Source organism: Trichoderma breve, chromosome 4 (assembly GCF_028502605.1).
Source record: "Trichoderma breve strain T069 chromosome 4, whole genome shotgun sequence".
Taxonomy (NCBI): Eukaryota; Fungi; Ascomycota; class Sordariomycetes; order Hypocreales; family Hypocreaceae; genus Trichoderma; species Trichoderma breve.
In genome coordinates this window covers 4,389,727-4,404,056 of record NC_079235.1, presented here as the reverse complement: position 1 = coordinate 4,404,056, position 14,330 = coordinate 4,389,727, and the positions used below count along the sequence as shown (strand labels likewise).

The window sequence follows — 14,330 nt, the reverse complement described above, 5'->3', positions numbered from 1 at the left end:
CGGAAAAACATGCGATACGGAGAGTCAGAGGCTCCTGATAAGATACCTCAGTATTATAGCTTCGTGAGCACCATAGATCCATATGAGATTGAGCAACAAGATGCAGCCACTGTAGCCAATCAGATCCAGCAATTCTACGGAAAGGATACCCGAATATTCACAGAGGTCCTTTTTGCGCCTGGGGAACGGGCTTTGCTCGCAAACTACGAGTACAACGACTCCCAAGATCCAGCTCCAGATCCAGCTCTAGGACCATCATGACGAGAACCTCAAGCAGCGATGGGCTGTTCCTCAGTGCGCCTCGCTCGGACCCCGTTCACCAGCCCGTCTTCCCAGCCGACTCGCATCCCCGACTGGCCATCATGACTCCCACCCGGCTGCTGTTCGGCTCCGTGGCCGCCAGCATGGTGGGAGCCTCACTCGGGGCGGTTCAGGGAGGCCAGATGGCGCAGCTGCGCTTCCGGGCTGAGCACGCGCACAAGATGCCCGACACGACGGCGGGCTGGTACCTGTATCACAAGTCCAAGAACTACCACGCCATGAAGGGCGGCATCCAGGAGGGCTTCCGCATGGGCTTCAAAACGGGCTTCTGGAGCCTGCTGGCCTTGTCCTTGGAGAGCACCGTGGACCGCTATCGGGGGAGCAGCGACATGTTTTCGACGGTGGTGGCGACGCTTACCGTCGCAGGAGCATTTTCGCTCTGGCGTGAGTTGATTTCATTTTCATATCACTGTTTCGTCTATTTTTATTATTTTTATTATTCAATTTTTTCTGTTTTGCTTTTCTTGGCTCTTCGCAAATTCTTCATCATTTTTGCCCTTTGTCCAAAAAAGGTGAAGGGAACCAGGCTAGCCAGGTCTGGCTTTCACCGGCTTTGAGCTTGTGCCTGTCACTCTCTCTTTTGCTTCCCCACGCCCCTACTGGCAAGTGTCGGATCAAGATGGCGAGAGTCCCCCAAACAGGCAAGAAAATATCAGGACGGTGGGAACCATTAGCTAACAGAAAGCCGATCTTCGGCCGGCACTGGGCTTACAGATCGATTCTCGCTTTCCACCGCCGCGCGCACCGCAAAGTACGGGCTGGTCTTTGGCCTGGCCTACGGAGGTGTCCAGGATCTGGTGGGCTTAGCCCGCGGCAGACCGATTGGGTATGTGGAGATGATCCGACGTCGGTTTGGCTCTGGCGCTGGGTCACGAGAAGGCGACGACGTCTAGAGTCTAGAGGCAACCCAGCGCCGTAAGCAGCCGCTTTCGTTTGCAATTCAGCAGTGGAGATGGCCTCATTTCGTTTCCTCTGGGCGTATCGGCAACCAACGGAGCACGAAGCACCACTTGGACGTTGACGTGATACCAATGCCCCGGATCAAGTAAAGAGGGAAAGGGGGAAAAGATGAGCAAACAAGAGACGACAGGAGAAGACGGAGCCGCATGCTCCGGGCAGACGGGCCAAGTTTCCCCCACGGTCACATGTAAGCTCAGCTTGACGAACGCTTCCAGTCGGGCCTCACTTATTCCAATGTAATACGACTACGTACAGCGAGCGAGCTATTACAGAATGGATGAATGGATGAATGGAAACAAATTGGAAGAAGAAGAAAGACAAGAGGAAAAGAGGAGATTTCACACTCTTGTATGTACGAGTACCTATGTATATACACTGGCGCATCTTCTCTCGCGCACTAACATGACGCGCGCTATTCTCGCCTGCATGAGAAAAAGCACAGAGGCATCATCTCATGATATCATTGAAGAAGAAGAGGGGCGAGAGGGCGGCAATTGGCGATTGGACGCAGCCCTCGATTCATGCATAGTCAATAATACAACGCGAGTTCACCTGACAATGGCTTGCATGCCCTCATGATGCACATGACGAGAGCGCCGTATCGGAGCTTTCAGCTGTATGTACTCTGTAGAACCCAGCCCAGATGGATGGGATGCAACAAGACGAAGCAAGCCGGGGGTTTAGCATCGGCGTGGGGGTTCCAAAACACCAAACTGCTTGAATTAAACGAACCACTTGTCTTTCAATGTCATTTGCCCAGACCAGGGCATCCTCCTCGCCTCCCGTCCGTCCATATACAAACTGGCGATAATACCTTATGAGCCAACCCCAGTGCAGGCAATTATTTTCCTAGTGTCATCGTAATCTACAGTTAGCTCCAAAATCCCTAGCCCGCGGCTACTCTCGGCTGCACCTCCAAAAATCCCCCAATGAGGGGCGCCACGTGATGCCATTATCGCCCCTCTCTTTCTCCAAAAAGTACACTGCCCAGCTTATCAATTGGGTTGCTCGCGTATAATCAAACAGCCCAGAGTTTGCAGCCAACAAAATCTCCAGATTCCAATGGGCTGGACACATTCCAGCTTGTGCCCCTCTCTGCTCTTCTCTTGCAGCGAGCGGCCTGATACGGAGTTTTGCGGAGAAGCAGCCAAAGAGCCACACCCCCGGTTCGCTTGGGTCCATGACCATGCTTCCATGCATTATCTTGTACATGTCCACACATTTTGTAGGACGTAGTACTTCCTGGGCAATCTGGACTCTGCGAATGGTGGCAGCACCGGCAACGGAGCGTTTGATTCTCTAATCGTAATCGCATCCCATCTTCCCATCTCTTGTGGTCCCTGAACATTTTAGATCTCGCCTCTCTTCGGCCCTCCGTAGCTGCCGGGTGGCTCCTAGATAGCGTCCCTTTTGTGTGCCTGTCCTGATAGAAACATTAATAAATCCCATTCTCTTCCCCCCTAAGACCAAACCCTCTTCGCCATCTTCCCACATTCCCTCCCCTATATCTACCTATAGACCCTTTGCACGATAACCTCCCCATCATCGACTTTTGATTTACGTATCGTCTCATTTATCTGATACTCGGCTTCAATCGCTTTTACAAGCCACACGGGTAGATACCTAGTGAACGCCACCTCGTCTCTTGTGTCGCGCTACTCGTCTTACACAAAATCCGGTCTGATCTCACCAAGATCTGATACAACTCCATCAGAACTCAATCCATCCATTGTAATTCCATCATCATTCACCTATAGTACCTACACTCGCAGCATCAACCTCGTCTGTTTTCTGCGTTGCTCAGCCAAAAGATGCTTTCCGTCCCAGGTCGACAGGCAATGCGCCTGCCCGGCTCCCGGACTCCCCTTTCCTCGCCTTTACTCATCTCTCATCTCCGAACTTCATCATCAGCATCATCATGCTCGTCATCACGGCTTCTCGCCACACAAAGCTCCGTCAGCCTCAACTCGCGGAAACAGCGCCGCAGCATACACTCCTCCGAGAAGCGCACGTCGACAGTGGCTGACCTACCGGGATCCATGCCGCCTGTAGCACCGCCAACCATGGAAGCAAACAGAGCGCCGCTCTCAGTCTTGCCGCTCAGCATGATTCTCCGCTCGCTGGCAACGACAGTGGTCTCCTCTTCTCCCATTCTTCTGCCGCCCTCGCTGCGCATCATGGTGGCGCTGGCTCACGCCCAGTCCCCTATCCTGAACCCCGATAGAAACCCCCTTCTGCGGTTCTTCTTGAAAAAGTCCTTTTACGCCCAATTCTGCGCTGGTGAGAATGCGGTCGAGGTGCGGCAAACGGTTGGCCGGTTGAAGAACATTGGCTTCACTGGCGTCATCCTGGGCTATGCCAAGGAAGTTGTCTTGGAAAAGTCCGATGCCAAGGAGTTGACCATTGCCAATCTGGGCCAGGAATCGGCACGCGACATCGAGAGGGAGATCAACCCTTGGAGAGATGGTACCTTGGAGACGGTTCGATTGGCCGATCCTGGTGATTTTGTTGCACTCAAGTAAGTTTTGATCTCCCTGTAACTTGTCTCTTAATGAAGAATATGTGCTAATCATCATCTAGATTCACCGGTGCTGGCAGCCTAGCCCTCAACCAGCTCAAGAACGGACTTCCGCCTTCTCAGCATCTCAGTGAATCCATTGACGCCATCTGCCAGCTCGCTCGTGACCGCGGGGTGCGCCTCCTCTTCGACGCCGAACAGGACATGCTGCAAGACGGCATCGACGACTGGACTATGCAATTCGCTCGCAAGTACAACGACTCTCCAGACACCGCCACCATCTATGGTACATACCAGGCATACAAGAAGAACTGCCCTGCCGTGGTATCACGGCACCTGGCCGCTGCGCAAAAAGAGGGCTTCACCCTCGGCATCAAGCTGGTGCGCGGCGCATACCTCGGCTCGGATCCGCGAGAGTGCTTCCACGACACCAAGGAGGATACAGACGCCTGCTACAACAGCATCGCCGCCAGCGTCTTGACTAGACAATGGTCTGCTACCGTTCAGGGCCAGGGCGAGTTTCCCAACGCTCACATCGTCCTCGCAACTCACAACGTCGAATCTGTTCGCCGTGCCAGAGCCATTTGCGATGCTGGCGGCGCCAAGTCGGACATTGCATTCGCCCAGCTCCAGGGCATGGCGGACGAGGTGAGCTGCGAGCTTGTCGAGGCCAGCCAGTCAGCCCAAAAGGACAATGCCAACGCTCGGCCGCTGCCCGTTTACAAGTATCTTGTCTGGGGCACCACTGGAGAGTGCATGAAGTATCTCCTGCGCCGCGCTCAAGAGAACAAGGACGCCGTTCAGCGAACGAGAAATGGAAGAGATGCCATGTGGGCTGAGCTGGTTAGGCGATGCAAGACTGCGGTCGGCATGGCCTAAATTAAGAAGTAATAAGATAATGAGGAGAAGGGTAGAAGGGAGAAGGGAAAGAAAGAGAATTGTGTGGGTTTACATCTGTGGATGTGAACAAGTAACTGGCCAAGGCCGGTTTTTTCGATACCTGCGACATTGCACGGTTTGGAGTTTGGCAAGTTTATTTTTGCGAAATTGTTGATAGAAACGGTTATTAGAGTATCTAGCATTGAACGTGAATAGCCGGCGAGAGAGACTGGAAATTTACAGAATATTCAACTTACTGGTTCACCCAAAATGAATCCTGACGCATCTTGCGTCTTTGACGTGCCTCTGTTTCTTCCCTCCTTTTGTACTTTTCTTAAGCATGACAACATGCACATATGAAGCCGAACTGTTGCTTACGACCTCTAGCCACATCATATCCAAATATCCTCTTCCTTCATACTCCCCGCAGAGCCATGCCCCCAAGAACAAGCCTCTCAATCTCTTTGCGCTTCACCAGCTCGTCCTTGATACCGTCCAACCACGCCAGACCGTTGAGCTTATAGCTTTTGCGAACTGCGCGAACGTCTGTAATCGTCTCGATGGTGTCGTCTGTAGCGGGCACGGCATCTCCCTCAACATTATCCGTGAGGTGCTTCGAAATGGCCTCTGCGGATGCAGGCTCGGGGTTGATATCGGTGGGGAAAACAATCTTGACGACGAAGAGGTCTGTGGTGGAGGGCGAAACGCCGAAGCGTCGATATGCGTCGGCAATCTAGAAACGCAAGTGATTAGTTCTCTGCAGAGTATCTTTGGTGTAGTTTCTATTTGTGATGGTGAGGTGTATGAGACTCACGTTATTTGAGGAGCTTAGTGATACGACTGTTTCTGAATGGACGTTTGGTGTTTTAAGGGCTCCGGTGACTGAGCCGTTGACTGCCTTGAAGACGGCCGACAGGAGGTGGACGCGCGAGACAATCTGCGAGGGCAAAACAGTCAGCAATGAGCTAAAAAAGCACCTTGCTCAGTCATTCTGAGTTCTTGACTGATCTGCAGCGAGATGTACAGCAGCATTCAGTTCCAACATACCGTCGAAGCGTCGATAAAGGCATATTCGAACTCGGCGTTGCGCGCGAGGAGCTGCTGGTGCAAAAAGGCGGCGTTTTTCACATTGCGGAAGAGGGCGAGGTAGACTCGGTACGACGCCGGCACATGCTCGAGCTCTATCGTTTCGACGGCCATGGCGAGAAATGTAATGCGATCGAGGATGAGGTGGGGGATGATGTCGAAGCTGTGCCGCGCTATCGTGGTGGGATGAAGTTCTTATCGCTCTCCGTGCGAGGATGTTTTCTGAGTGAGTATTAACACTGTGATGTGATGTGCCAGCTGCTGCCAGCTGACAGAGACAGCATCCAATATTAGAGGCATGGAGTTCAAAAAACGTCACCAAATGAAGAGAAATTGTCGTGTATGTAGAGAAATAAAGGCATTTAGCGCTCCAAGTTTGATAGTGACATATACTAAAAGGATGTAGCATATACTAGAAGAAAGGAACATAGAGTGATGGCAACAGGTTTTAGTAACAGAAGCAGATACTCCAGGGACAGATTAAGGAAGTAAACCTATCATAAAACCTCAATCTAGTTCAAATGACGAGATACCAAAGTAGAATAGTGGGAAACGGCATCGATACACAATGTAAAGCCATATCATGGAATTTGCTTGGTATACCAGCGTCAATCACCGCGTCGATCTCATGGAAGGAAACAGTCAGGTGATGAATAGGGCTATTAGATTGCATGAGAACCGATTCATACTCAAGCTTCTCTGCCCATCTACGTCACATATATGCTGCTCATGGAACATCCTAGAAATGTCCAGCTTTTACTACAGTCGAAAGTCTCCAATTTCCGTTACCATGTAAGTTTCCAGCCCCTATCACTATGGAAATCTCCATCTTCTGTTGCTGTGGAAATCTCTAATCTTTAACATTATAGAAGCCTCCATCTTCTGTTGCTATAGAGATTTCCAATCTTTGTCGCCGTATCAGGGGGCGTATGATTACGCCCCTCCTCCGAGAGAATTTATAAGTACCCATGAGAGGCTCCTCTCAAGTACCTAGTAACTTTGAGGAGCGCCACTTCCCTAGATTCCCTCCTTTCTCTCATTGGCTAGAGGGCAACCTGGTACTCCCAACTGGGAAATACTCAAATGAGTTTACAGTTCCCAGGTACCTACTCATGTATTCATCAAGTCGGTGCAAAGACAGATAAATGTGCTGCTGGCTAGGATAGGGCTGAACTTTGATAAGAGAAACCGGGGAAAGACAGAAAACGGTGTCTAAATTAGTCATGCTCTCAACGACAATAACTCGGCAACCGCCAGAACGACGAAGCCGGGCAGCAAATACAGCTTTCAAGTACTAGAATAACGCTTACAATACATCAATTGCGTACCAATATCAGCATCGTACATGAATTATACAAAGGTGATTATAATTGAGGCGAAACAAGACAAGCAGATATTCACAAGGACGCCCAAATGGACGCGGTGGTGGCGGCCAAGATTAAAACAATCCTAAACTGACTGCATTGGAGTATCACGAAATGCTCTCCTGCGGCAGAACAGCAAATCTAGATCGCTAGCAATGGAACTAATTTTAGATGGAGAGTGAGGCATAATGAAGAAGGTTTGGTCAGCCAGCATTAGAGTATGTTGTGCGATCTCGTAAGGTTGAGATACGTGGCCGTGCACAGCAGATCTTGTCGAGTATGGGAGGTACGAAACTACGCCCACAAATGTATGCCACTCGAATGATAGTACTAGAGCCGATATTTCTGCACTGTAAAAGCACTTTTTCAATTAGTAGGCTGGCGACTTGGGTAGTTCCAATGCCGCCAGACTGATAACAACGGGAAAAGTCGGAAATCCATACCACCAAGTTATTTGCCTCGATATGCAAAGAAATGTTTATACAATGGAGATAATGGCAATAGATTAATTGAGCCATGTTTGTGTACATGGGCATCATGAATATTTCTTGAAACGCTCGAAATCGTATAGCCTATGTTTGTAAAGTCCCCTCGTTTTTGTACTCGTAATGAGAGGTGTTCCATCATGGTTCATATCTCGCAGAGGCTTGGCGAGGTTTACGTGTTTCTTATCTATACAAATACCATGTAAACATTGAAATGTGAGTTTGAGATTTCCTGTGTGGCTATATCTCTAGCAGATCGAGATTGACCCTCAAACCCAGTCGTTGTCCCATCAACAGCCCCCATTACGCAGCACTTGGAAGAATCGAGATACGCCTAGGGGATCTTTTTCTTGCACTTCTAGAGGTTTCTAGAGGCTAATATCTGTGACTCTGAAAGTGTATCACAGCCAGATCGTAGCTCCCCGGCCGCCGATACACCCTCCAATGAAACTTTTCTCCTCCTCGATCCCCCCCCTTCCAGAAGCAAGTACATGTAATAGGCATTTGATAGTGAGAAGCCCACGAGTAGAATTATCTCTATTGCACATCCATCGTAATATATTGCAGTTCCCTCTGTGTCTTTTGGTGTCTTTAGCCAGTAGCCGTAGATACAATATCTCTCTATTTTCGTATTGTTGCCAGTACGGTGGAGATAATGGTAGGGAAAACTGCCCAAAAGTAAAGCTTTCTGAAACCAAATTACCCTTTCTGTATTTACTTTCTGTATTTACTTTTCATCCATATCTAACGCATCAACCACAGACGGTCTCCGAATCGTGCCTTTAACTTTGGAATACCATGACGACGCTGAGGCCAGCCAAAAGCCACTCTATTCAACGTTCACTGATCACATAGTAAACAAGCATATTGAGTTTTCCTTTTCATTTTCGATCTCGATTCCAAAACGTTGTTTTGTTTACGATTTGCTATATAATCCCAGTCCTGCCCATGTTTACTCCCTATCCAACGCTCTTTCTACAACGCTCACATTCAATACGCTGCTAGGACACACTCTTCACACAGCTCTCTCTCTCTCTTTCTCACACACACACACACACACATACTTTATCAATCTTTTATTAAGGAGAGATATTACCTTGCTGTTGTCATTCTATATATTAGAATCCCCTTCAGCCCCTTTCAACGTACCAATCCATAACCAAGTCATATTCACCACCCATAAACAATTACAACATCGACGACAATATGGGTCCCGGACAAGACTTTAACATGGACGACTACGTGTTCCAGTCAGCGGGAGACCCTGATTACTTTTATTTGGACGGAGAGTCCAACTTTACCACGGGGCTCCAGGAGGTACCATTGGAATCCCAATTTACTTTTACGGAGGATATCAACTCCGGTATTATGGCCCAGGAAGTGCCATTGGGTCGTCCCTTCAATTTCAACGAAGGGCCCAACTCTACTGGGTTCCAGGAAGGACCATGGGCTACCCACGCCCCTTTGGGCCAAGAGCCCAGCCCCAACGTTACGCCTCAGGAGGCGTTTACTCCTGACTTTATGGGAATGAATGTCAACTTCCCTACTTACATGGGACAGGATGCCATACTTGCTCCTATGCCCGCCCCTGATACGTTCCAACAAAGGAACGGTATTCCCACTCCTCCCATGACACAGGGAGCCGCCTCCACCGCCACCACCTCTTCCACCTCTTCCACCTCTTCCACCTCTTCCACCGGTCCGTCACCTCCTACACAGACCGCTACACCTCCTCCAGCCGAGGCGCCAAGGCAGAGGAACAACCCAGGACCCCGAGGTTATAAGCGGTCCGGCAAGGCTTGCACGCGGTGCCGGAAAAACAAACTGAGGTGCGACGACAACCCTCAGGGATGTTCAAACTGTGCTGCCTCTGGATGCACATGCATGGCTTCCACTGCCAGTGGGGAAGTGCCACGAATGCATGCGCACAATACCGACAACCTAGTGCAGGTATTACACAGGCACATGGTGGCACTCGAAGCCTATATTCAGGCTCATGGTGGAGTTGTTCCAGAGAGGCCAGACGAGCTGAAACAGTGGTAAACAGAGGGCGACAACTTGGTGGCAGTTGATTCGACTCTGTACTGATTTGGCATCTTGGGCGTCTTTTGTGCATTTGGCTTTGGTGTTTTGGGGGTTATTGATGTCTTTGGGATTTTTGGTGTCTTCGGGATTTTTGGTGTTTTGGTGTTGTCTTTGGCCACTTTGGTGTCTTTGGGTTTTTGGGTTCATTCATTTTAGGTTTGCATTGCCGGTGTTTAGGGAATTTGGTGATGGATTACTGATGGGAATGCATTCTTATAGACCTCATTGTGAGACAATAGATCGTTACATGTAATACAACTTCATTTGTTACAAGTTCAGTGGCAATCACCATAATGAATGAGCCATCCAGCATCTCACGTCCTAGGTGACATTGAACATACACAAACAAACATACATATAAACAATTGTGCAGCAGTCTATCAGAACCCGCAAGGCATTGATCAGCTACCAATTTTTGCCCATGCGCAGGGATGGCAGTTGAGTCACCGGCCAGAGCACATCCTGCGATCTGGTTGGATGAAGCCTCGCAGGCAGCCGCAAGGCGTTTTCAAGGCAGAAACATTAAGCCCAGCATACATACATGTACATACATATGCAGATAAGCTGTGTCCAACGGTGACATAATAATTATATAGCCTGCATGTTTAAGCCCTAATAAATGAAAGAATAAATATCCTCTTTTTCCCGTTTGCCACAAGCACATAAGAGGACATACATATCCCAAGACCATTCATTCAACAAGACTGCTCACCATGCGCCTTCGCGACATCAAAGACATTGACCGCGAAGCCATTTCCGACTTTGCCTGGAAATGGCGCTGCAAAATCTTTCCCGTCAAAGATGCAACCTTCTCCAAAGAAGCCGGCGATGGCAAAGACGCAGCCGTCTTGGAGGGCGATGATTCCAAGACTGGCGCCGCAGCCAACAGCGACAAAGACGCAAACTTTGGCTCAAGCCCAATCATCAAAACGCTCTACGACAAAAACACTTCAGATTCGTACTCGCCTCACGAATGGGTGGATTATCCGCCCAAGCAAATGTCCAAATCGGCAGCTCGTGCCCAAGACCGAGTCGCAATCAAGGTGTACAAGGCCAGAGACCATCGCAAGCCTTGCATCTCGGGGCGAATCCCGCTCAAGTACCACAAGATTGAAGTCCAGAATCTTACTCTGGTGGCCGCGTTGGCGCCAATTGTGAAGAAGGAGAATCTTCATCTCGATGTCAACGAGGCCGCTACTTTTGAAGAGCCCTTCCGCAGCCTTTGGTTCTGTCAGGACGACATCAGGGAGCTGTACAAGAAGACGGAATCATCTGATCCATTAAAGGCTTACGTGAAGCTATTCATCCAAGTCTTGGATGACATGTTCCGCGAAATGATTGTCAAGCGACGAAACATCCAGACTAGTCGCTTGGTTGACTTCAGGACAGCCTGGACGCTTTTCCCAAGAGGTTCAACCGTGTACAGCTTTGGCATTAACGCAGAATTCTTTGCCAAGGTCGACAGCACAGTCTACGTAAACAAGAACTCTGGCAATGCGTTACATATCAAGACCAAGGTTCTCAGATTCAACGGCGAAAAATTCGTCTGGCAGGACCACCTGCTCCTGATCGAAGAGTTTGAGGGAAACAAGCCCATTCTCGAGCTGGGACATTACCCGCTCGAGTTTCACCAAGATCCAGAAGGCGTCAAGCAACGCCTGACAGTCCGTGGCCGTAAAGTCCTCGATCTTCAGGGCCTTCAATATCGCCTGTACAACGGAATTGCTCTCCACGACACCGGGAAAGAGTGCATCGAGAAGCACAATGTCGAAGGCCGCATTCTCCTCGACGCCGTTGGCTACAACAAGTATCACTTGGCCAAAGGAAAGCGAGAAAACGACAAGAAAGACGACGAGTCGACAGTGGGCTGGCGTCTCTTTGACTCGGACTCGGACTCTAGCTCGAGCTCGGATTCAGACTCGGATTCTCTAAATGAGACTTCGGCTAAGCGGACTGCAGTGCGCCGACTGGGAGAAAGGGACTTTTTGCAGAACAAGCAGCACATGGAGTCGCGAGAAGAGGATCTTTGCTTTATTTCTGGGATGCTGGGCGGATACGCCTTGAAGAACAAGATATGGAGTAAGTCTCTGTTGACCCCCTACCTGATAATGATCGAGCCAACACTAACATCATAACTTGTAGTGGAATTTTACATTGAAGATGTCGAGCCCATGGTGTGGAACGACACGGCCTACTCCCATCTTGTCTATGATGATCAGCAAAAGGACCTCGTTCTCTCCTTTGTTCAAAACCACAATCCTCACCGCGTCGCCTCAGCAGCACCAACAGCCTCATCCTCAGCTTCCACAACATCAGCCTCTGCCACTCCAGCGCCAATGGAAGATGTCATCGTCGGCAAAGGTCAAGGCCTCATCATTCTCCTCTCAGGTCCTCCCGGCACCGGCAAGACGCTCACAGCAGAAGCCGTCGCCGATCGCACCCACCGACCACTCTTCTATCTCCAAGCCGAAGATCTCGGCATCAACGCAGCATCTCTCGGCGCCAACATCAAGCGTGTCTTCGAAATGGCGACGGAATGGAATGCCGTGATCCTACTAGATGAGGCCGACGTCTTCATGGCCGAGCGAAACCCCAACGACATCCATCGCAACGAGTTGGTCAGCATCTTCCTCCGAGAGCTGGAATATTTCCGCGGCATCATCTTCCTCACGACAAATCTGTACCACACAATAGATGCAGCTTTCCGCAGCAGAGTCAGCTTGCATCTCCTCTTCCAATCACTAAACAGGGAGGCGCGCGAGACTGTCTGGCGAAAGTTCCTACAACGACTGCCGGAGCAAAAGGGAGTTGAGCTACCCTCCAACGAAGATGAAGACGCAGTAGATATCATAGAAGCAAAGGCACCTCTTGGAGATGCTGAGCTTCGCCAACTATCATTGTGGCAGCTGAACGGTCGCGAGATCAAGAACGCAGTCCGCATGGTGAAGAGCTGGTGCGACCACAAGGGCTATTTGATGACGCTGGAGAGGTTGGAGAGCGGAATTAAAGTGACGAGCCCGCATGCGACCAAGGATGGTGACATTGATAAGGACTTGTACGAGTAAAATGGGATATTGGCCATCAGGGGATATCAGGTTTTTCGGGTTACACGGAACTTGTTATTGGTTTTCTAAGGGAGCAACAAAGCGGACTTGTGTCTTGTGAGAGTCTTTGTTTTTAAGTATTGTAGTATTTTTTCTTCATACATATCTGTAGCATTGATTTTTATCTTTTCTCTCACTTCCTCTTTGGAAATTGTTGTTAGTTGTTGCAGCATAAGATCAAATCTCCACCACTTTCACTCCCCTTAACACCAACTGGCGTACTCAATCCCCTCTCTGCTGCCCAACCATCCCACATGCAGAAGTAAATGCCGATTCATTGCCAAAATTGGAAAATGCTGGAATCCGCTTCGGTGTAATGAAAGAAAGATATTCAACTGAATTGATGTTCAACATGTTCAACTGAGGGCGTCGCCTCTCCGATATCGGCCTCCCCCCAAAGTTATAAGTACTTCGTACCGTGAGGCTGAAAGAGCAGCATGTAAGAGCCCCGAATCTCCAAAATCCCAAGCGGCCAAAAAAGTATATCTCATCTTGGTCAGCACCATCTGCCTTAGCCTAGATCTATAGCATCATCGCATGTTATCCTGTCTTTATCTCCCCATCCGTTTGTCTCCCATCCGTCGCTTTATAAACATACCTGTACGCTTCGTACACTGCAAAGCCACCACTATGTCCAAGACTGAAGGCGCCACTTACACGCATGGCCACCATGCCTCTGTTCTCCGTTCTCACACTTGGCGCACTGCGGCCAACTCGGCAGCCTACATTCTGCCTTATCTTAAGCCTGACATGAAGATTCTCGACGTCGGCTGTGGCCCTGGAACAATCACTGTTGATCTGGCTGCCAACCATGTGCCGCAGGGCCACATCACGGGGCTGGAGAATGCCGCCGGAGTGCTAGTGCAAGCTCGCGATCTCGCCAAGGAGAAGGGCGTAACAAACGTGGATTTCGTCGAGGGCGATGCTAATGCTCTCACATATGCGGACGACACGTTTGACGTCGTTCTCTGCCACCAGGTGCTTCAACACGTCAAGGATCCAGTGGGCATTCTGCGGGAGATGCGCCGAGTGGCCAAGACGGGCGGCATCGTCGCTGCCAGAGAATCCGACTTTGGAGGCTTCATCTGGTACCCCGAAGTCGACGGCATGGACGACTGGCTGGCATTCTACTCAGCCAACGCGCGATCCAACGGCGGCGAGCCCAATGCCGGCCGCCGCCTGCATACCTGGGCCAAGCAGGCGGGCTTCTCGCCTGAGGCCATCACCAACGGCTCAAGCACCTGGTGCTACAGCACAGAGACGGAGATTGCCTGGTGGAGCGGACTGTGGGCAGAGAGGACGGTGGCCTCGTCGTTTGCGAAGACGGCGATTGAAAATGGGACGGGCACCAAGGAGAGGCTGGACAAGGCGGCTGAGGCGTGGAAGCGATGGGGCAAGGAGGAGGAGGCGTGGTTTTCGGTTCTGCACGGAGAGATTATATGCCGCAAGTGATGAAGTTATATATATGAGTTGATGAGACAGGATGGATGAAGTAACGAAATCTGTGCTTCCATAGGTAGGCAGTGAT

At 50.2% G+C, this 14,330-nt stretch overlaps 6 protein-coding genes across 6 annotated transcripts; 5 read left to right on the top strand and 1 right to left on the bottom strand.

The window, feature by feature from the left end:
• Positions 1–257: 257 nt before the first annotated feature.
• Positions 258–1,214, top strand: T069G_07608 (uncharacterized protein; the record flags this gene model as incomplete). Its single annotated transcript, XM_056174818.1, has 2 exons — positions 258–705; positions 1,036–1,214. 2 exons carry the CDS (start codon positions 258–260, stop codon positions 1,212–1,214), a joined length of 627 nt encoding a protein of 208 aa, XP_056028397.1.
• Positions 1,215–3,344: 2,130 nt separating this feature from the next.
• On the top strand, positions 3,345–4,678 carry T069G_07607 (proline dehydrogenase domain-containing protein; the record flags this gene model as incomplete). The annotated part of the gene is made up of 2 exons (XM_056174817.1): positions 3,345–3,799; positions 3,862–4,678. The coding sequence occupies 2 exons, from the start codon at positions 3,345–3,347 to the stop codon at positions 4,676–4,678; spliced, it is 1,272 nt and encodes a 423-aa protein (XP_056028396.1).
• A 415-nt stretch (positions 4,679–5,093) lies between these two features.
• Positions 5,094–5,878, bottom strand: T069G_07606 (kinase binding protein; the record flags this gene model as incomplete). Its single annotated transcript, XM_056174816.1, has 3 exons — positions 5,094–5,411; positions 5,493–5,615; positions 5,726–5,878. The coding sequence occupies 3 exons, from the start codon at positions 5,876–5,878 to the stop codon at positions 5,094–5,096; spliced, it is 594 nt and encodes a 197-aa protein (XP_056028395.1).
• Positions 5,879–8,819: 2,941 nt separating this feature from the next.
• T069G_07605 (fungal zn(2)-Cys(6) binuclear cluster domain-containing protein) lies at positions 8,820–9,656 on the top strand (the record flags this gene model as incomplete). The annotated part of the gene is made up of 1 exon (XM_056174815.1): positions 8,820–9,656. The coding sequence occupies one exon, from the start codon at positions 8,820–8,822 to the stop codon at positions 9,654–9,656; it is 837 nt and encodes a 278-aa protein (XP_056028394.1).
• A 755-nt stretch (positions 9,657–10,411) lies between these two features.
• Positions 10,412–12,763, top strand: T069G_07604 (ATPase family associated with various cellular activities (AAA) domain-containing protein; the record flags this gene model as incomplete). The annotated part of the gene is made up of 3 exons (XM_056174814.1): positions 10,412–11,777; positions 11,841–12,559; positions 12,605–12,763. The coding sequence occupies 3 exons, from the start codon at positions 10,412–10,414 to the stop codon at positions 12,761–12,763; spliced, it is 2,244 nt and encodes a 747-aa protein (XP_056028393.1).
• A 669-nt stretch (positions 12,764–13,432) lies between these two features.
• Positions 13,433–14,254, top strand: T069G_07603 (methyltransferase domain-containing protein; the record flags this gene model as incomplete). The annotated part of the gene is made up of 1 exon (XM_056174813.1): positions 13,433–14,254. One exon carries the CDS (start codon positions 13,433–13,435, stop codon positions 14,252–14,254), a length of 822 nt encoding a protein of 273 aa, XP_056028392.1.
• Between the last annotated feature and the right edge of the window lie 76 nt (positions 14,255–14,330).